General features: G+C 35.0%; 1 protein-coding gene across 1 annotated transcript in view; it reads right to left on the reverse strand.

Moving 5' to 3' along the window:
• Atrnl1 (attractin like 1) overlaps nucleotides 1-23,577 on the reverse strand; it is a 501,851-nt gene that overhangs the window by 467,310 nt on the left and 10,964 nt on the right. The window contains exons 2-5 of the mRNA XM_042689560.1: nucleotides 20,706-20,789; nucleotides 19,257-19,370; nucleotides 12,970-13,098; nucleotides 11,432-11,640 (exon numbers count right to left, since the gene is read on the reverse strand). Coding sequence (XP_042545494.1) covers nucleotides 11,432-11,640; nucleotides 12,970-13,098; nucleotides 19,257-19,370; nucleotides 20,706-20,789 — 536 coding nt within the window. The remainder of the gene's footprint in view (nucleotides 1-11,431; nucleotides 11,641-12,969; nucleotides 13,099-19,256; nucleotides 19,371-20,705; nucleotides 20,790-23,577) is intronic.

Below are 23,577 nucleotides of genomic sequence, written 5' to 3' on the forward strand. Positions count from 1 at the left end.
ATCAGTGTGCTTCCCTTGTATCTGGGATAAAAAGGTATGTACCACTAAGCCCAGTCATTTGTTGAGATGGAGTCTTGTAAACTTTTGTGACCAGGTCAACTTCAAATTATGATCTCCTGATATCTACTTCCCAGTGAGCTAGAATTGCAGGCTTCGGCTACACCACATTATTAATTTGTAATTTTCTGCACGCACACACACACATACCCACAAACACACACAAAATAGAAATAGAAATCTTCCTTTGCCACTAATAAATCTTATGAAACTTATAGCAATTACAGGATTAGAAGGAATGTTCTGTTGCCAAATTCTACAAGTTGCTTTTATTTTACACTCAATTAACAATAAAGATGATGAAATTTATGTGTAAATTAAAAGCTTAAGAAAAATTAGATGTCTTAATTTGTTGCTTTTAGTATCATATAACCAAAATTAGTAAAATGCAAAAAAACTGATTCATTTAAAATACAAATAACTATAGAGTATTGCATATATATAGACCTTCCCATTGATTAAAAATCTAATAATGATATTTACATTTAATGCTAGCCAAACCTCTAATTTCTATAAAATTAAGTCACTGAAAAAAGTCTTCTAACATTCCATAATCTAGCACTTCATTAAATATGCCAGCATAATTATCTCTGTGTAACTTCTCAATTAATAGAAAAATTTCCTTCAAATAACAGACATCATCTACAATAAACAAAATGGATATAAAAAATTCACATTACAGTAGGTTTTTCATAAAAGTGCAATGTACTTTAATATACTGAAGATTCCCCGGCGGTTATATGCACTTTAATAATCCAAAGGACATAAATGCTAAATTGTAAATATTAGTGGCAAGCTGCTGATATTTAGATTTCTTTTTTAGGGAAAAGGGCTTTTCTATAATCTCAAAATAAAATTATACTGATTCCTCCCAAAATTATGTCTCTAGACCCACCATTTCTCAAAACGTCTAAATTAATAGAGTGCAATTTAGATGTTTGAGGGATTAATCCCAAGCACCAACACAAAAAACAAAATACACTGATTGTTCCTCTAAAACATTCATATTCATAAGTGTTTACTTTCTCATTTAGTAACATTTCCATTCACCCAGTTTTTCAGATCAAAGACTTGGGAGCTATATTTAAGCAGGCTCAGAACAGGCAGTTATTAAATGACTGAACCAAACAATCAGTCATAGATCAATGAATGAAGAGCTTTTGAGAACAGGATTAGGAGCATGAGCTATGGAATCACATCTAGCTTTCCTATTTACTAGCTGTGAAACCTTGAACAAAGTAACAACTTCTTAAGCTTCAGTGTAACTGCAGAGATTACAACTAGAGCATAGGATTTTGTGAAGATAAAATGAAACTTTACATGAGGTGCCTAATATTTAACACCACGCAAAGCTTTACAACCTTAAGTTATTATTATATCAATTCCATCTTTAAAAAAAAAATATGCTGATCCTGGGTTTAAGTGCAGGACCTGGGTCCTGTCCCTGAATTTTATGCTCAAGGCCAGTAGTGCTCTACCACCTGAATCACAGCTCCACTTTTGGCTTTTTGATGGTTAACTTGAGTTAAGAAGCTCATTGACTTTCCTGCTCCCACTGGCTTTGAACCCCCAATTCTCAGATCTCAGCCTCCAGAGTAGCTAAGATTCTGGACATGAACCACAGGTGCCGAGCATCTTTCTTCATTTCTGAGGTACATATTGTAAGTATTCTGCCTATGAAAATTGTTTCTTAAGGAAATATCTCTGTTTTTAACATAAAAAATCAGCACCAAAAAAAGTACTTGCTCCACACCCAGTAAATTTATATAACAACTTAACTCCCATAAAAGAAGATATATATTTCAAGTCTTAAAAGAACCTGCAATTCCCTAAAGGTCCTTGAAACTTAGTAACAGATTTACATACTAATTTCAGTTGTTACTAGAAAAACCACAATTGCTATATGCAAAAACAGAATGGAAAACATAGCTGTAAAATTTTACCAACAACTAAGCAAATGAGTTCTCCCTTTTACTGATTTATTTCAATAGCAGCCTTTTGGTTTATAAAAACAAGAACTATTTAGAGTGCAGTATCTTCATATCATGCTAAAATGTAAAATCATTCATGAACGTAGAAGGTACTAAAACCAATCTACTCAAATAAGGAACTTCAAGAGGATAATGTTTGGCAGCTTATTTTTTAATTTATATTAAGTCTTTTGGTTAATGATTTTTTACTATTAAAATAGTAGATTTATTTTCTTTTTGTGGCTCTAAGAACAAATATTAATAACTGTGAACTATACCAAATCCAAATTGATGTTATAATCCTATAAGTAATTCTACACTACAGATACTACTTTTAGTATTTTAAATAAACTCAATAGCTAAAGAAATAAATTCTCTAATGGAGTTTCTATGACAGTAAATTAGTTAGGTTTCTGATTCTAACTGATAACTAAATTTAGTTAGCTTGAGAAAAAATTGAAACTTACTAGAAAAATACTGAGAAATTCAGAGAATTTTTTTTAATCGGAAAAGTTTCAATAGACAAGATACCTGGATTAATTGTGGCTTTGAGATTACTCTCAGTTAATAAGAGATAATTTCCTAAAACGAAACTGGATTGTTAATAAGGAGAAAATATTCTGGAAAGGAGATTTTAAGAAAAATATATAGTTTATGTAATCATTCCAGAAATATACTTATGACTTAATATGTGTCCTAAAATCTGTAATTTGTTAAGAAGCAAGGCAGGGAACCAGAAGATTTACATCTTTGCAGGGGTGCTATCTTCTATTACCATTAGAAAACCTTGGTTACAGCCAAGTATTCTAAACATGTTCTGGGCTCATAACATTCCAAAATATAGGTGTCAATTTTTCTGTATTTTAAAAGCACACAACTACTTCACAATGTTAGCTTTACAATGAAATTAATCATTATAATAGATCTGTAATACTAGTACTGTGCTAGATCTGTACTAGATTTCCCTAAATTTTTTTTCCTGGTAATCTCATTAAATCTCAAGATTTTAAGTAATATTAATGAGAAAAGAGGAAAAAAAAAGGCAGGGCTCTGGCGGCTCATGCCTGTAATCCTAGCTACTTAGAAGTCTGAGATCCAAGGATGGCAGTTTGAAGCCATCCTGGGCAAAAAAGCCCCATGGGACTCCTATTTCCAATTAACCCCTAGAATACTGAAAGTGGATCAAGTGGTAGAGTCTAGCCTTGAGCAAAAAAAGCTCAGGGGCAGCACCCAGGCCTTCAGCCAAGTTCCATGACTGACAAGAAAAAGACAAAAAGTAAAGTTAATGATTTTTTTCTTTGAAATGAGAATATGTCTTGCTATATAGCCCAGGCTGGGTCCATACTCTCAAACCTCTTTGCCTTAGCCTCCAATGGCTGAAACTGCAGAAGAGCAATATTGTGCCCAGCTTCCCAGTTTAATATTCTTTAAGAAAGCACACAAAAAATAATATTCATGGTACATACTTCTCTCTGCCTCATTTATACAAATGTCTCCTTCACATTTCCTTCCAGATGTCTAAAATACATCTAAGAACTGATATACCAGACCCAAACTGACCTTCCCCTTAAAATCTCCCTCATTTAAGTTCAGAACAATTCTTTCTAATTGCTGAAGCTAAAAACTTTAGTCATCTTTAACTCTTCTTTCTTTTTAGTTAAATATATCCAACTTTATTGAATCTGCTTAAAAATTAACTTCAGTATTCATGCAATGTCACTATCCATGCTGCTATTATCTTTCTGAAACTTTACAACTATCCCTCTTTCTATTCTAATGTATTTTTCCATGGTATTATCATCTCCTAATACACATAATTTGTTTTTTATTCATGGATAATCTCTCCTATCATGAATGTAAGTTCCACAGTATCTTCACCATTCCTGTTCCATAATATATCCTAAGTAGCACTATGAAATACTTAATAGAAATACAAAAAATATTGCTACTTGAATGAAAATAAATAATTTTTATTGTTTTGTTGGCGTTTGGGATTTTTTATTGTTATTGTAGAGGTGATATACATGGGGGTTACAGTTACATGAGTCAGGTAATAAGTACAACTGTTTTTGTTGTGGTGGTTGTTTTTGGTTGGTCGTGGGGCTTGTCTGGGTTTGGGTGCTGTCACAGCGCTCTTCAGCTCAAGGCGAGCGCTCTACTACTGCTTGAGCCACAGCACCATTTCAGGTTTTCTAGTGGTTTATTGTCGGGAGTCAGTGACTCACGCCTGTAATCCTAGCTACTTAGGAAGCTGAGATCTGAGGATCACGGTTCAATGCCAGCTCAGGCAGGAAAGTCCTGAGACTCTTTCTCCAATAAACCACTAGGATGTATCCTTCATTTTCCAGGGTCTAGTAAGTACCATAGTTGTATTTATTCACCCTTTGTTCTACCTTGTCTCAAGTGGCTCTCTTACCCTCCCAAATAAAAACAAGACAAAAGGAATAGAAAACAAAAAATCTAAAAATCTCATTTCCTTCTCTTGGAGTTCATTTCATAAAATATTATATGATCACATCCACATAGCTATTGAGTCTTTGCCACTCCTATGCATAGCCTCCGTGGCCTCAGTGTGTAAATGTTTAGAGAGCTGTATAATTTATCAAGTCCCAGTGTGTATGTGTGCATATAAATTCTTAGACAAAACTTCTATCATATATATTCTCACTATTACTTTTGTAAACAATCAACTTTTTACATGGGTTAGGAATATTTTTTTGGGGGGGGGAGGGGGGTTCAGTCATGGGTCTTGAACTCTGAGCCTGGCACTGTCCCTGAGCTCTTCAGCTCAAGACTAGCACTCTACCACTTGAGCCACTTCCAGTTTTCTGAGTGGTTTATTGGAGGTAAGAGTTTCACAGACATTCCTGCCCAGGCTAACTTCAAATCACGATCCTCAGATCTCAGCCTCCTGAGTAGCTAGGATTATAGGTGTGAGCCACTGGCGCCTGGCTAGGAATAAAATTTTTATTGACTTACAGAAAGACAGGTAAGTTCAATATACTTAAGTGTAAGTAATTGAACCAGTAATTTAATATCTCTACACAGAATTTAAAATAAAATTTAAAAGTAATGTTTATTATTAAATTTTTAAAAGTAAACTACTTTGTAGATTTCCTTAAGGAAACCTATAATCACACGTATAATTACATGCTATCCAAAAGTAGCTAATTATGTACTAGCACATTTTCTAACACAAAAAAATACTTTAGGGCAAAATAAGTTTGAGTTGAAGAATTTAATATTTTGTAAATTAAATAAAGTCATCTAGCTTGCACACCTGAATAAATCCACAAGGGCATTTTCTAATAGTAAATACTGCCACCCACTGGCAAATGTTAAAATCTAAAACCAAGGCTTGAAACATTACAACTAAGAATCCAAGAACCAAAACTTGAATAAAATAATATTATAAAGGTTCTAATATGATTTTTAATCTTTGTGTATATATATACTTTTTCATCAGTACTAGGGTTTGAACTTTTAGCCTCATGCTTGCTTGACAGGTGCAATACTACTGAGCTATGCCTCCATCCCTGTTTTTCACCGATTTTAGGTGATCTTGCTATTTGCCCAGGAATGTACCTGATTTATAATCCAGTACTTTATGCTTCTACTTATGGAGATACCAGGCTTGTGGCAACATGTCCATCTTCCCCCCAAAGAGATAGAATGTCGCAGACTTTTTCTGCCTTGACCAGTGTAGATCTGTGATCCTCCAACCTCACATGGCTTGGAATGACACATATTCCCCTGCACCCAGCTTTGAATTGTGTGATCCTCTGGTCCTCAGCTTCCCAAATAGGTAGGATTATAGGAATGGGCCTTTTTTAGAGCTACATTTTATGCATGTTATAGTAAACTATAAAAATATTGAATATTAGTCTTCTAAAGTATTTATAGTCAAATAGCCACTTAATAGTCTACTTATAAATTAACAAATTTATAATTCATTCTTTCAGCAAAATAAAGGAGGTGGGAGAGATGGAGGAAAGGAAAGAAAGTGGAAGGAAAAAGGAAGAAAAAGAGGAAGGAAGAAAGGAAAGAAAGAAGAAAGGAAGGAAGGAAGGAAGGAGGGAGGGAGGGAGGGAAGGAGGAAGGAAGGAAGGAAGGAAGGAAGGAAGGAAGGAAGGAAGGAAGGAAGGAAGGAAGGAAGGAAGGAAGGAGGGGAGGAGTTGGGGAGGGAAGGGGAGTGGAGGAGACAAAACTATGCAGACAGGAAAACTTCCAGGCAGAACTTTGGGTTAGAGCAACTATTCTGTATGATATTGTAATGGTGGATATGTGCCATGATACATTTGTCCAAATCCATGGACTCTAGAATAAACTATGACTTTGGAGGATAATGATGTACAGAGAAAGATTCATCACTTGTATCAAGTGGACCATTCCAGTGGATATGGATGAGGGAGGCTATGCATTGTAGGGGCAGAGATTTCTAAAACTTCTGCCCAATGTTGCTGTGAACCTAAAACTACCCTCAAAAAATGAAAATACTTCTTGTTGTTGGTAATGGGGCTTCAACTCAGGGCCTTGGCTGTGTTGGTTTATCACTTTAAGCCACAGATCTGCTTCTGGTTTTCTGGTGCTTAATTGAAGATAAGAGTCTCACAGACTTTGCTGCCCCAACTGGCTTCAAACTGCAATCCTCAGGTAGCCTCCTGAGTAGCAAGGATTACAGGTGTGAACCACCAGCACCCAGTTAAAAGTATTTTCTTTAAGTCATAGAAGTACATGACTCCATACAGGTGTGTATTAGTTTAGTAACCTATTTCATATGTATATGTAATAATTGTGATAACAAAAATTACAACAAAATTAAACATTACACAATAAGTGTATGTGCTTTTTAAACTGCTATATTTAGCATTTTCCACATTCTTTACTATGTCAGCATTGTTTTATTTGGGGGAGAGGAGGGTTAGTACTACAAGAAAAAGGGAACTAGTGGCTTTAATAATGCCAATCTATTCTTAAAGAATACTCCTATGAGCAGGGCCCCAGTGGCTCACACCTGTAATTCTATCTGCTCAAGAGGCTGAAGTGTGAGGATAAGGAATGTCTTTAGACTCATACCTCCAATTAACTATCAAAAAAGCCAGATGTGAAGCTGTGGCTCAAGTAGTAGAGTGCTAGACTTAAGAACAAAAGCTCAGAGACACCAGGTAGGGACTCATCAAAGAAAGAGAGCTATAGACCCATTTCTTTGATGAACATTGAGGCAAAACTTCTCAACAAAATTTTGGCCAATCGACTTCAACAATTCATCCAAAAAAATCATACACCATGATCAAACAGGATTCATTTCAGGGATGCAAACCTGGTTCAATATATGCAAATCAATTAATATAATTCATCACATCAACAGGAGCAAGGATAAGAACCACATGGTTATCTCAATAGATGCAGAAAAAGCATTTGACAAGATCCAATACCCCTTTATGATGAAGGTTCTGGAAAAATTAGGAATCCATGGAACATTCCTCAATACAATAAAGACTGTATATGACAAACCTAGAGCCAGCATTATACTTAATGGTGAAAAACTAAAGCCATTTCCTCTTAACTCAGGAACAAGACAAGGATGTCCACTCTCTCCACTTCTCTTCAACCAAGTATTAGAATGCCTAGCTACAGCAATAAGACAAGATGCAAACATAAAGGGGATCAAATTAGGGAAAGAAGAAGTAAAACTCTCTCTTTGCAGATGACATGATCTTGTATTTAAAGAATCCCATAGACTCCACTCCCAAATTACTCAAGCTGATTCAAAACGTTGGCAAAGTAGCATGGTATAAAATTAACCCTCAAAAATCAATGGCTTTTCTGTATGCCAACAATGAGAAAAGTGCAGCTGAAATTAGGAAAGCAACTCCATTCATAATAGCCCCACAAAAAATAAAATACCTAGCAATTAACTTAACCAAAGAAGTGAAGGACCTCTATGATGAAAACTTTAAAAACTTGAAAAAGAAAATCAAAACAGAACTAAGAAAGTGGCAAAAATTCCCATGCTCCTGGATTGGAAAGATCATCATCGTGAAAATGGCAATACTTCCCAAGGCTATCTACAAATTCAATGAGATACCTATCAAAATTCCAATCTTATTCTTCAAGGAAATAGAAGAGGCAATCCAAAAATTCATATGGAACAATAAAAGACCCCGAATAGCAAAAACGATCCTCAACAGAAAGAACACTGCTGGAGGAATATCAATACCAAATTTCAAACTCTACTATAAAGCCACAGCAATCAAAACAGCTTGATACTGGCACAAGAACAGACCTCAGGACCAATGGAATAGAATTGAAAACCCAGAAATGAACCTACAGATCGACAGCCATCTAATCTTCGATAAGGGAGCTAAAAAATTAGAATGGAAGAAAGACAGTCTCTTCAGTAAATGGCGCTGGCAAAATTGGTTAATCACTTGTAGAAAACTAAAGCTAGATCCTTATATATCACCCTGCACCAGAATCAACTCCAAATGGATCAAAGACCTCAGAGTCAAAGCAGACATTCTGAAAACATTACAGGATGGAATAGGAGAAACCCTAGGTCTCCTTGGCACAGGCCGAAATTTTCTTAATAGAGACCCAGAAACACAACAAATCAAAGAAAGGTTGGACAAATGGGATTGCATGAAATTGCAGAGCTTCTGCATGGCAAAGGACATAGCTAGCAAGATCAATAGAAAGCCCACAGATTGGGAGCAGATCTTCACTAGCCATACAACGGACAAGGGTCTCATATCTAAAATATACCTTGTACTCAAAAAATTAAATCCCCCAACAACAAATCTTCAAAGAAACAACTGCCCAATAAATAAGTGGGCTAAAGACTTAAAAAGAAACTTCTCTGAAGAGGAAAGAAGGATAGCCAATAGACACATGAAGAAATGCTCAACCTCCCTAGCCATAAAAGAAATGCAAATAAAAACAACATTGAGATACCACCTCACCCCAGTTAGAATGGCAAAAATCAAGAACTCTAATAACAGATGCTGGACGGGATGTGGACAGAAGGGAACCTTACTTCATCGTTGGTGGGAGTGTAAACTTGTTCAACCACTTTGGAAAGCAGTATGGAGGTTCCTCAAAAGACTCCACATAGAGCTCCCCTATGACCCAGCAATCCCACTTTTGGGCACTTACCTAAATGTTTACAAACAAGACCACACTAAAGCTACCAGCATGACTACGTTTATTGCAGCATTATTTACTATAGCTAAGATATGAACCAACCCAGATGCCCCTCAGTAGATGAATGGATCAAGAAAATGTGGTATATATACAGTGGAATTCTATGCCTCCATCAGAAAGAATGACATTGCCCCATTTGTTAGGAAATGGAAAGGCTTGGAAAAAATTGTATTAAGTGAAGTAAGCCAGGCCTAAAGAAACATAGGCCCCATGGTTTCCCTTATTGGCAATATCTAGTATATGTCTGAGTCAAGCAGAAAAGGTCAGATAAGGTGATGCTAGGGAAATGAACCCTAAGATATGTATTCAAAGGTTTTTTTTTTCTTTCATGCGATTGTTTCTAACACATTTATAGGACTATTTCTTTGTTGCTTTGTATGTCCCTCCCCCACAGTATAACCCCTGCTTTCACTGTATTTGATGTCTGTATAATTTGTGGAGGGGAAGGGGAAAAACAAATCGTTTAAATAGGGATACAGGGTGGACCCATTGCAACAATGAGATGTACAAGTCATTATGTCAAAAATGAACTTTACAACTGTGGTGAGGGAGGGGTGGGGTGGGAGGGGGGAGCAGGGAGGATTGGGGGGCAGGGGGAGGATGGGAAGGGATGGGAAGGGGAAACAAAGGAGGCAACAATGCTTGATAAGAAATGTACTCATTATCTTGCCCATGTAATTGTAACCCCTCTGTACAGTATTTTCACATTAAAAAAAAAAAGCTCAGAGACAGTGCTCAGGCCATAAGTCCAAGCCCCAGGACTGGCAGAGTTATATACATATATGTATGCATAATATATATGTATATATACACATGTGTGTACATATATATGTATGTTTGTGTGTATATAAACTCATGTGAATTAGGGAAGGAGTAAAAGGGAGGGGAAAAAATAAGTCTCTGTTAAATTATAAATAACCATGCCTAGTTTACTTCCAAAATTAATTCCATTTTTTTCTTTACTTGCTGGTACTTGAAATTGAACTCAACCCATCCACTTTAGCCACACCAGCACACCTTTTGCTTTGGTGTGTTTTTCAGATACAGTCTCAAACTTCTACTACCTAGGCTGGCCTCAGACTGTGATCCTCCTATTTCTGTATTTCAAGTAACTAGCATCATAGTTATTGGCTACCACAAGGAAAAAAATGAATGATTATTGTACTCAGATGTAAACTGAAACTCTTCAGTGTAGTCTGAAGTAAGTCTCTGATGACCAAATATTTATCAAAATTATTTTAAAATGGGTATCAATAGCTCACACCTGGAATTGTAGCTACCCAGGAGGTTGAGATATAAGGAACTCGGTTCAAAACCAGTCCAAGCAGGAAACTGCAAGACTCTTATCTACAATTAACCAGAAAAAAAAAGCCTGAATTGGGGCCATGATTCAACTGACAGAGTGCTAGCCTTAGCCCAAAGGGTCATAGACATTGCCCAATCTCTGAGTTCAATCCCCAGGACTGGCCTGCTGGCGCACTAGCACACAGGCAGGCACACACACACACACACACACACGCACGCATGCACGCACGCACACGCACACGCACACACCACACGCACTAAGAATTTTTTCCAAAGACTCTTTTACAATATGCTGCTGAAATAGTCTTATCTTACACTTTTTGAAATACTCCCTGTTCATCCAAAAATGGCCACAAGAGGTCAGGCTTTCCTAAGAAATAAATTTAAAATAATGTAGGCCCCCTGCATTTGGCTTTACAACATAGCTTTTGCTGCCCATTATAATCAAAATTGGAAACACCACATTAAATCCATTGAAACCATCAAATCTTCAGAGATTTGACCAAAGAAAGTGTAAAGACCATAATGGTCACACACCTATAATTTGAAGTTTCATATATAATTTCATTCAAACCGGAAATGGTCCTGTGGCTAAAGTGGTAGTGCACTCTCCTTGAGTGCTCTGAAGAACTCAGAAACAGTGCCCAGGCCTAGAGTTCAAGACCCATGACCAAGAATAAGTAAGTAAATAAATAAATAAATATTTTTAAAAAATAATTCAACTCTCAACACATAGCATGTCCAGAAATATCAATTCTACTTGTGAGAATACAGAATATTAAGAAGTCCATTGTCAATATGAACATTCTAAAAACAAATCCATGTGGTTTGGGTACAAACTAACAAAATAAATTAATGTAGAATTTTTCCAAAATAGCACACCCCCACATGCTTACCTTGCCAACTATCATTGCAGACACACAATTTTTCTCCTGTTAGATCACAATAGCCATGATCTGGGCTGCCACAATTGGCTTTACAGTAAGGAATGTCACATGCTTCACCCTTCCAGTATTTATCACATTCACAATACACTTGACTTGCAACAGAGATACTAGTTGTACACTTCCCATGACCAGAGCAATTGTTAGGGCAAGAATTGATTCTGTAAAATATAATTCATATATACCTGAACTCAAGATAACTGAGAAAGAATTTTTGTTACTTTATAAACTTTTAATTTTCATGTGCTTATTTAGTAAAATCTCATAATCTTCTTTATTCTACCCTTTTCTCTTATGCAATTCAATTAGCATCTATTTTATTATTCTTTGTTCATCCAATAAATACTTTGCTACAAAGATTCCAAATATCCAAGGATTCACATTCAATATCTTCAGGATCTGTACAGTTCTAAGTACAATGTATTATAAAGACTTAAGTGAAAATGCTTTTGAAAAATAAATTCATAAGTATATGAAAGAAAAGCCAAGGTATAATGTAATTCTATGTTAGGACACTTGTTAACAGTTACATACCCCTATAAAAGAGCATACAGATATAGAGACTACAGGTATTAGTCAAATGTGTATTGTACAAGTGTTCAGTATGTAGGTAGTAGCAGTGCTCTTTAATTGACTTTTTAATTTTAGACTTTTGACTGTGTTCTACTATATACCTATACACTCTTATGCACAGACTTACAGACATTCTAGGACAAAGAAGTCCTACAACGAATTGCTGAATCAAAGGTATTTATAATACTTTATTCTTGGTTTGAAAAAATTCTTTGATTATCAAAATCTGTTTCATAAAGAAGAAAAAGCTCTATATGTAAAATCCTCTATATGGCCATTCCTCTAAAAGTACCTAACAGCTAGCTCTTCTGGCTACTTCACTTGACCCCTGGATGTCTAAAAATAGAAATTTATATAAAATGTTAGGCATATAATTGGTTTTCAATGAATATTATTTTTCTTATTTTAGAAGAGATAGTGGAATACTCATGTACTTTATCGCCTAAGTCAAAATTTCCTCATACACAAAATGAAAATGAAAATTTCCATTTTACAGAATTGTCATGAAAGGAATTAAATGATAGAATATACAGAAAATATACAACATTCTACAAAAACTTAGCTCTGACACCAGAGTTCAAATTATTTTTAACTACAGAAAGGCAATTCAGGACACCTTGCAATACATGCCAGTTGTTACACTCATGTATGTTTACTTAACCATTTGTGAACAGTTTTAAATTTGCAGTTGATTTTTTCAACATACAACCTGCTACAATAACATTTCAGACTTAGAAATTATAGTAGCACCAGCTCAGACACCAATTTATGATGAATCATTAACATGCATGCCTCTTAGGAAAAGATCCTATATAATGTGAAATTTAACATACCAACCTGTTCCTGATATATAAGGCATCTATAAAGAAAAGTTGTTATAAGAAACTATTACAATATGAAATTTAAAAAATACTTACGAATAAAAAATGTTGAAACCAGTTAGATTATATGCAGCATCACTAAAAAAGTGTAACAGTGCATAGCCAGAGGTTGTCACAACTTCAGGCACAGTTTCATTTCCCCTTACTTCAGGGACTATCAAACCACTGAAAAAAAAAAAAAAAGCAAAATTGGACATTGCATATATTCACAAATAACTTCCTAGAAAAATTTCTCAAATATACTCTCATCAGAATCAGCAAGTATATACATTATGAGGACAAGTACAAGGACAATAATTCAAAAAGTAGTCCCTTTCCCTTTCTAACTAGTTAGTTCCGCTACTTCTGATATATACCGAAAAGTACTCTATGTCACTTCACTGCTTTCTTTCCCCTTTATCACCATTTAGACTGTAATGTCCCATTTTTCTTTTGTTTTCCTGTACATCCTGTCATACTAGAGGGTGGTCTTTCACGTAAGGCATCACTCAAAGCCCATTGCTACTCTGACAAATGAAAGTATAACTTACTCTTTCCCACTGATTACAAATTCCAATGAAGCCAGAAAGAACAGACTATACCAGCTAAGTGCTTTTAATGAAATTCTAGTTAAAGTTGTGCATTTTCAAAACACTAACCTACATGTTTCAGGTAATTTTAAAATACATGTCTTCATGTTAATTTAAAGTTTTACATACTTATACATATTACTAATATATAACTATTCCCAAAAAGAATGTTGCTCACTTAGGCCTATTTGCATACAAAAAGGGCAGAATAGAAGTAAAGATTAATAAATTTACAAAAAAGCAAGAGTTCTAAGTAACATACTCATTTCTTGTCAGTTCTAGGGCTTGAACTTAGGGCCTTGCTCTCTTGCTTGTTGACAGATGATGCTCTACCACTTCAACCATATCTTCATCCTGGCATTTTTGCTGGTTAGAGATGAAGTCTCATGGACTTTTCTGTCCAGACTAGTTTCAAACTATCCTCTAGATCTCAGCCTCCTGAGAAGCTAGGAATACAGATATAATCCACCAGCACTCAGCTCTGATATTCTCTTCTAAAGTACTTGTTCAAAGAGAAAAATTATGTATCTTTTTCTAATTATAGTATACTAACCTCTCTAAAATTAACAAAAAAAATGTCATAAGAAAAACTAGCTGCTAACAAACAAAAGTTATAAAACTCAAAGTCAATCTTATCAAACAAACTTAAATTCATGTTTAGGAATCACTAGGAGCTAAATTTCTACAAGTAAATTATATTGACAAATAAAATATATTCAGTTTCCCTTTCAAATATACAATGAAATTAAAAAATAATCACCTCTTGATTTAATGATTAGTAGCTATTATACAGCATAGGATTTTTCTGGTTCTAAGAAAATGAAACAGCCAGGTGCTGGTGGCTCATGCCTGTAATCCTAACTACTCAAGGAGGCTGAGATCTGAGGATCATGGTTCAAAGCTAGCCAGGGCAGGAAAGCCCAATTAACCACCAGAAAACCAGACGTGGCACTGTGGTTCAAGTGGTAGAGCGTCTCCTTGAGCTGAATAGCTCAGGGACAGGGCCCAGGACCAGAGTTCAAGGCCCACGACCGACCAAAAACGAAAAAGAAAATGCAAGATTTTAAAAAGAGTCTTGTAAGTAAAAGCAAATTCTATAATACTATTCTTTGTTAAAAATATAAACATATTTTTCACAGTAGTGAGACTGCATCAAAGTGAATATATTGATAAATAATATTCCCAGGTCTTTATAAGAAACATTCTTAGCCTCTGAGATCTCTCTGAAATAGAAAAACAAACAGGGTGCTTGTTTATAAGTGTTTATAAACAAAAGGATTTCCAACTAATGTACCAGGCAATTTGTATCAATCCAAACTGTAGTATAATCCATAAATAGCTGGTACTTAGAAAATGTTTTTGCTAGAAGCACTGACTCCTCACTTTCTCCTACAAATGTCCAAAGGGTAACTAAAAGCAGGAAAAATAAAAAAATTTAAAAAAAAACTTGACAGTTCTACCTTTGCTTTGTATCTATCTTTGTTCTGAGCAACCACCTTGGAATCCAGGAAGAACAGTACTAATCAATAGCATCTGAATCAATAGCAGCTGAAGCTTCCCCCAAGGAAAAGATCAGCAGAGCCTTACTGTACAAATCACAGCCAAAATGATTTGCCCAAATGTTGCCTGTAATGATGAGGCTGAAGCAGGAGTAATTATGCCACGGGAACCAGACTGTTACTCTCGAGTGAAGACAACAACAACAACTTCCCTAGAACCCCACACACAATGAGAACTGAGATTATGCTGAATGAGGCACTTAGGCCACACTTAGTCCAAGACTCCCTTCCTCAAGTCTTTCTCTATTTAAACCCAAGCCATGTGGACAGCCCATAAGTGTCTACTTCACCTCTGTCTACACCATAATCATGCAATATTAGCAAATCTTTCTTTGCCCTTCATCACTGCTTATCCCTATATGGCATGTTGGGGCAAGTGGCCAGGCTAACATGTAGAACCTGGAGTTGGACTTGAGACCTAGAACTCTGATTAACATACAGTACCTTTAAGTCAAACCCTCCCTAAGGATAGCACTGCAGCTTAGTTATGAAGCACCTCAACACTTCAAGTTGGGTTGAGGTAACTAAGGACTTCTAATGTCTCAGATCTCTCTATACTACACTCTAAACTCAGGGACTTTAGCTTGCTCAGCTGGTGCTCTATCACTTAAGCCACACCTCCAAAAACATATCTTTCTAGGCCTCAAATAAGTTTCTTTTCCAAACACAAAACCCAACTATCCAGCACATTGAAATTTAAAAAAATCAAAACTTCTAAGCTGGGCGCTGGTGGCTCACACCTGTAATCCTAGCTACTCAGGATGCTGAGATCTGAGGATTTCGGCTCAAAGCCAGCGGGGGCAGGAAAGTCCATGAAACTCTTAGCTCCAATAAACCACCAGAAAACCAGAAGTGGCACTGCAGCTCAAGTGGTAGAGTGCTAGCCTTGAGCTGAAGAGCTCAGGGACAGCGCTCAGGCCCAGAGTTCAAGCCCCACAACCAACCAAAAACAAAAAAAAAATCAAAACTTCTAAACCTTCTCCACTTTCTAATATGAGCTGCTGACAAAGATAACTCAATTTCTTTAAATGCAATATACAAGAAGCAGAATTAGAATGACTGAAGACAACTCTTGACTCTCACCAGAGAGGCAACTCGTGGCCACTCAAAATCTTTCTGTGCTTCAGTTCTCCATTTATATATGGCTAAAAATCATACCTCCTTAAAAGGTCAATGTGAGGATAAAATCAATCAGCAGATATAAAAAATTCTTACATTTTGAATGGCACAAAATCAGTACTCAGTAGAGGATGCAGATTGTTGTTTATTGGACAATCTGGCTTCTATTTAAACCTTCAACATGACTTTTGATGAAATTTTTCAAAACTAGTTACTAATTTCTGTAGTGTATCAATACCTTTATACATGTCCTATTTTGTCCCAAACTTTGCCTGTTATTTTTTAATTGCGATAAAATTCACCACATAGGACTGGTTACTTCTGAAATGACATAACTCCCTTTCATTACCTGATTATAATCTGTGAAAAATCTGTTTCTTCTAGAACAAGACTATGTACACTAAAGAATTTGGCTTGCCTTTGTTGTCAGTTCTTGGAATGCAGCCTTTAAATACTTCGGATTTCTCAAGTAATAGAGTGTCTTTGTTTCTCGTGATATGTCCTAACAGTTTATGCCAAGGCAGACTCAAGGAAGGTGCTCTTAGAAAATTTAAAGCTAAAGACATATTTCTGGATGAGAGACGGTCACACCAGTAAGACTAACAATGTGATTAAAGAATTAAGGCCATATGAAGAGAGGAGGAAAGCTGGAGACATGATTTCAACTTCCTCATAGCCAGAGTCAACTAAACAGGCCTACAGAAGAGATATCAAGAGTGAACATCTAAGTGTCCTACATTGATGTGCTGAATGGGTAACATCTTGAGGACAGGAACCTCTGCATTTGTGAATCATCCCAACCACTCTTTATTTGGCTGGTTCTTATTTCTATCCTTTCTTTCTTTATTTTTTTTTTTTTTTTGGCCACCCATGGGGCTTAAACTCAGGGCCTAAGTGCTATCCCTGAGTTACTAGTACTAAGGCTAATACTCTATAGACCACTTTGACCACAGTGCCACTTCTGGTTTTCTGGTAGTTAACTGGAGGTAAGAGTCTCATGGACTTTTCTAGTGGGCTGGCTTTGAACTGCAATTCTCAGATCTCAGCCTCTTGAATAGCTAGAATTACATGCATGAGTCACCAACACCCAGCTAATTTCTATTCTTTATAATAAAACCATAGTCATAAATAGAGCAGTAGTCTGAGTTCTGAGAATCATTTTATTGAACTACAAGGATTAAGGAAGTGTACAAATCACCAAACGTGTAGCCAGATAGTCAGACGTGAAAGTGGGACAACTAGTGTCCAAAGTGAGGGCAATCTGGTAGAGGACTACACAATCTAGGAAGTTCAGACTAACTCCTGGTAGTTGCTATCTGAATTTATCCAAAGGGCCTATGCCTTATTCCTTACTATTTACTCCAGATTTATTATATCTGTGGAATCAAATCAAATATCAGCTGTTTGTTGAATAATAAATATTTATGCAAGTAATATAATTCAAACATAATTAGACTCTAGTTCTTAACAAAGTGAAGTTAAAACAATATGGGCTTTTAAAGAAATTGCAGTTGAAACACTAATCCTGACTTATCAGATAATAGAAGTAAATAATTTCTCTGAGTCTCAATTTTGTTCATTGTAAAATGAAAATAACAGTACTTCTCTTACAAGAGCTTTGTGAGGATAAAATGACATTTAAACTGTCTACCGCAGAGCTTAGCAACAAATGGATATGCAAACATGAGTTTTTCATCTTCCTCAGGATAAGTAACAAAACACTTGCTATAAAAAAAAAAATCACTAGTTCCATCTTCACAGTCATGTACTAAATCCCTTCCTAATAATTATCTTATAAGTGATTCCTTTAGTAAAAAGAAAGGATACTAATGTATGAACTAGTGTCAATTAATGCAGTCATTAGGTTACTAGAAAGGAAATAAGAAGACTAGAAAAACAAATGAACACACCTGTGAGTTAGTCAACGATGTTACAAAAATAGAATGATAACAAAGTAATGTCTTAAGTTGCTAAATATAACTGTCTGAGCCTAGCATCCTGCCTAATCATAATGATGAGTTACCTTACAGTACAATTATACATGAGAATCTGTATTTTCTATTGTCATAAATATGTAACTACTTGTAACATGCTTTCAAACAACTTAAAAAGAAATTCTGAAAATATTTTCAGCAATATCACAGACTAAGTGTCAAAATTCCTACTGGTTTACTATAAAATAACCATAAGAGCACAGTGATAAATATCATAAAATTGAAATACAATTCTGTAAATTTTTGTCAAAAATGGTAGTGTACATCCCTGGTAAAATAGGATATTTGCAACACAAATAGCAAAAGAAAAATTAAAATTTTGATGGGAATAGTAGCTTTAATCTATACCTAAATTTTCAACAGTGACAACTTGACAGATTGTAAAAATAAAAGTAAAGAAAAATGTAATGTGTAACTGGTCAACAATGATGTTGGTTAAGTTAGACAGAAAATCTATACTACATATTCATAATTTTTGTATGTACAATATATTTTTCTCCTACTCGTAAATTTTTATAATAATCTCTGCATATAAAGCATTTTCAAATTGATACTAAAGGTGCTATAATGGTTAAATACCCTAACTGGCTACAAACAAAAAAATACCAATTTTGAGAACTGGTAAAAACACTTTATTAAATCATTGCACAAAATATAAGTTAGCCCTATTTTTCAGATTGTAAAAGTTCATCATTTCACCAAAATGAAAACTAGAAAAAAATGTATCTTTCCACTTGTTTGTTCATCAGTGTGAACTCACCCTACTCTATCCAAGTGATTACTTCTGGAAATATATTGAAATAACTTTTAAGATACAGTGAGATTATTTACTTACAAACAAGTCTATAGTTTTAACGTAGTACCTATTCATCTATGCCACATCAATATTTGTATTATTGTATACAAATGTGACAGTCACAATATACAAAATAGTATTGTAATCATCATGAAATTTAGCCATCATTATCTACACTAAATATATTCTGAAGTACAGATCGATATATTGCAAGTTAACAAGTGATATATAATTATTCAATTTCCTATCACTTACTATAGTTCATCAATTAAATGTAACTACTCACCTGAGTACAGCTATTAAAGGTGCATATATTGAATCTCCATCATAAACATACATATGATCCCAGCTACATTCCGTAGCAAAATGATTAAATCTTAATCTTAACACTGCATTTGGACTGAAATAAATAAAATTATTTTCAATGTATGTTTTATCATCTCCAAAACACAGTTCAAAATAATTTAGAATATTTTATTTTAAAACTATTTATGAATATTTTTCTATGAATTCCTAAATCACCAGAGGAAAAACCTGTTAAGCTGTGGAGATACAACTGTCAAAATTAATAGACCATATGCCTGTATCATCATTTCCTATACAATATAATTAACAAGAAATGTTTTATGATTTACTTAATGCAAAGACTTCAGTTTATATACACTACTGAAACCTGAATTGTATACTAAAAGATGATAGCATTTTATGACAGCAAATTATAGTTAAACCTGAACTGTATACTAAAAGATAGCATTTTATGACAGCAAATTATAGTTAATAAAATTTATTTTTAAAATTCAATACTTAACAACTATTCTCATTGCTACAGAATTCTTAAGTAGAGGCACTAAGATCTACAAGTTTTCCTCAGAGGTCTCAATCTGATACACTGAGTAAATAAGCAACACAATAAAGATGCATAACAAAAAATTGATAGTGTTTAGATTTAAAACAAATTTAAAACATTGCCAAAGAGTATGGTTTCCAAATATACTCTAAGAATTACAAAACGGTTCAAAAGAATTACTATCAATTCATTTATTATTTACTCATGATTAAATATACAAATTGTTTCAAGCCCTAATTATGAAAAATACCCCTAAATGAATAACATTTACAGAATGTTCATCTTAAAATACCCTTATAGAGCCAGGTGCAGTGTAATCCTTGCTACTCCAGAGGATGACATCTGAGGATCACAGTCCAAAGGCAGCACAAACAGACAAATCCAAGACACTGTAACCTCCAACTAATAAGCAAAAAGCCAGAAATGGAGGTATGACTCAAGTAGTGCAGTGCAAATCTTAAGAGGAAAAGCTAAACAAGAGTATGAGACCCTGAGTTCAAGCTCCAGTATTGCCACAAAAAAATACTCTTAAAACTAAAATCCTGAGTGGTACAAACCAGTTCATAACATGAGAAAGTATTTGTCAAACTCAGCATGAAATATTTTTATACTTTCTATAGAGATTTTAAGTGCCATAACAATGTTTTTGAAAAGTCAAAAACTGCCTACTGTATTTAATAGCACAATAGCATAATTTAACAATAAAATATACATAAATTAGTCTATTATATCACAAGAGGAGTACTATAATTTACATTTTCAAATATAAAAAATATATAATTGGCATCTTCTAAGAAGCAATTAAACTCTAACAGTAGTCATTATGCTTATTACTAATGAGTTCCTTTATCATTTCAGAATAAAATTCAATTTGAATTGTATACTTACTAGCCTTCAATTAGCCATGTACATTTAGTTTTATACTTATAGTTAATTGGACCATCTGTTAAATATCCAGAAGGTTCTGTTAACCTGGAAAAGAAACCATGGAAATAATTACCTTAAAGAAACTTTAAGATGTATAGCAGCATAAGAAAATTTAAAAATCATTCAGTCAAAGGAATGAAACACAGTAATATCCAAAAATAGTGTTCATTTACAATATAAGAAAAGTTTCAGGGCTGGGAAGGTAGCTCGGTGGTAGAGCACTTGCCTTGCATGCCAGAGGCCCTGGGTTCAATTCCTCAGCACCACATAAGCAAAAAAGAAAAAAGCCAGAAGTGGCGCTGTGGCTCAAGTGGTAGAGCGCTAGCCTTGAGCTGAAGAGCTGAGGGACAGCGCCCAGGCCCAGAGTTCAGGCCCCACGACTGGACCCCAAAAAAAAAAAGAAAGAAAAACGAAAGAAAAGTTTCAAGTCTCTATATTTCTCTACATCTGAAAACAAATTTATCTTCACATCAGCTTCTCGATGCCCTGCCCCCTCCAGTGGGCTGGGCCAGGCGGCCATGCTGATTATTGAGGACCCACTGGTTATTACATTATTTCATTTAAAAAACCTCAAAAGCCCTATCAGATAGGAATTAGTAATCCTGTGCCATGGATATGAAAAGTAAAGCATAGTTTAAATAATGTTAATTAACTTTCAACCACACTAGATGAGGGAATTCACAAAAACTTTCCACTGATGACAATGCAAAAAATTAAACTTTTAACGTTTTAAATTTTAAAATCATCAATAACAAAATGAAAAAAGAAAATCCACCTACAAGCCAAGATCCAGAAGCTACAAATTCTTTCAAGTAGAATCAGACATTCAAAGCTGCTTTTGCTCTTCAGAGCTTGGCCTACAGAGAAGAAACTGCCTTGTGGTCCCAAGAGAAAAAGGGAGAAAAATGGAAGGCAGTGGCCTAAATTAGAAAGGGGTTCAAACACACAACATAGCACTTTCACTTGTCCATGATGCTCATCAGGATAATGGTGTACCAGAAGTAAACCAGCCTCACTGAGCTGCTACCTCACTGCATGTCAGTTGGGCAGTAGAAAATTCCAAACGTTATAACTGGTGTACAGTAATGCTAGAACCTGTAGTGAGCCAGAGCTCCTAAAAGAAGTTAAAGAATACTCTCTAAAGAAAGATAACATAATCCCAGGTCTCAAGCAATTTTCACCAATATTTTTAATAGAATGTGCAGCATGATCAAAGATAATGAAGCATAAAAAAATATAACCAATAAGAACCAAGATAATGGGAATGGGATCAAAGATATTCTATTAATGTTTTCAGATACACTCATTAAAACATGTTTTACTATGTTCAAAAAGACAAAAGGCAAGCTTCAAATTTTCAGTTAACTGAAAACTGAATTAGCATCATTCAGAAATGTTTAATGAAAATTTTAGTACTGAAAACTACAATAATAAAATTTAAGATTCTAATGGTCACATAGAATCATAAGTTAAATACAGTACAACTGAAAATGGAGAGAGATTTAGAAGATAGGCTTATAAAAAATATCAACAAGATAATTTAGAAAAATCATCTTCTGTGTTTGAGTCTAGCCACAATGCCAGGTAAAATTATAATAACCAAGAAGATGTGAAATCTGTGACTGTGACTGAATATGAGTAATAATTAATATAACCAATAATAAATCCAATGACTTTGGGGACATTATTTCTTTATTTTTGAAAAATGTAAGTACCATTCACTTGTAGTGTTATCTTCTTAGCTAGAAATATAGTGGTTTGAGGTTTTTGTTGAGGAGTTTAATATGTTTAAGAAAGCTGGAAATGTTGTACAGTGGACACCTGCCTATTCATTAGGGTTCATTAAAAACCTTCTCCACAACTTCTAACTTGAAGTTTAAACAAATGGTTAAAATCAAAACAATGACTCATGCCTATAATGATAGCTACTCATGAGGCTGAGCTCTGAGGTTCAAAGCCAGCCCATGCATGAAAGTCCATGAGACTCTAATCTCCAATTAACCATCAAAAAGCCAGAAGTAGAGCTGTGGCTCAAGTGGTAGAGCACTAGCTTTGAGCAGAAAAGCTCAGGAACATTGACCCTGAGTTAAAAACCCTAGGACCAGGCTGTGAGTGCATACACATATGCATTCACATACACATACACACACACACACACACACACACACACACACACACACGATATTAATTTTAATAACTTCCAAAGTCGAGTTAGATTTAATACTACAAATTATAAGGTGTCATTTAAAACGTAAAAACAAGATTCAGCCTGTATGTAATAACTGTTCAGTGCCACAGGGACTTAATTTTATAGAAAATTCTAATTTGTTCCATGACCCTACATAACTACTTCCATTGCAATTTCTTTTATAAAGAATAGAAGTATAGCAGGGCACTGGTAGCTTACACCTATAATCTAGCTACTCAGGAGTCTGAGATCTGAAGATCATAGTTCAAAGCCAGCCTATGCATGAAAGTCTGTGAGACTCTTATCTCCAATTAACCACCAGAAAACCAGGAGTAGAGCTGTGACCTAAAGTAGTAAAGTGCTAGCCTTGAGAAGAAAAAAGCTCAGGGACAGCCCAGGTGCTGAGTTCTAGCCCTGACCAAAAAGAAGAAGACGACAAAGGAGAAGTATAATATAGTCAAATAGCACCTTATTATAGAGTCAAGAAATATATGGCTCTTTTTATAATAAAAGAAAACTGGCAGATATCATCTACAATTTAATCTGCCATCTTCCTGGTTGGGATTATCTCCCAAACCACATATGAGAAAATCATCTTTCTCTACAATCACAAAAACCCATTCCGTAGCATCACAATATTAAATA

Source organism: Dipodomys spectabilis, unplaced genomic scaffold, assembly GCF_019054845.1.
Source record: "Dipodomys spectabilis isolate Male_0828 unplaced genomic scaffold, ASM1905484v1 ptg000125l, whole genome shotgun sequence".
Lineage (NCBI taxonomy): Eukaryota > Metazoa > Chordata > Mammalia > Rodentia > Heteromyidae > Dipodomys > Dipodomys spectabilis.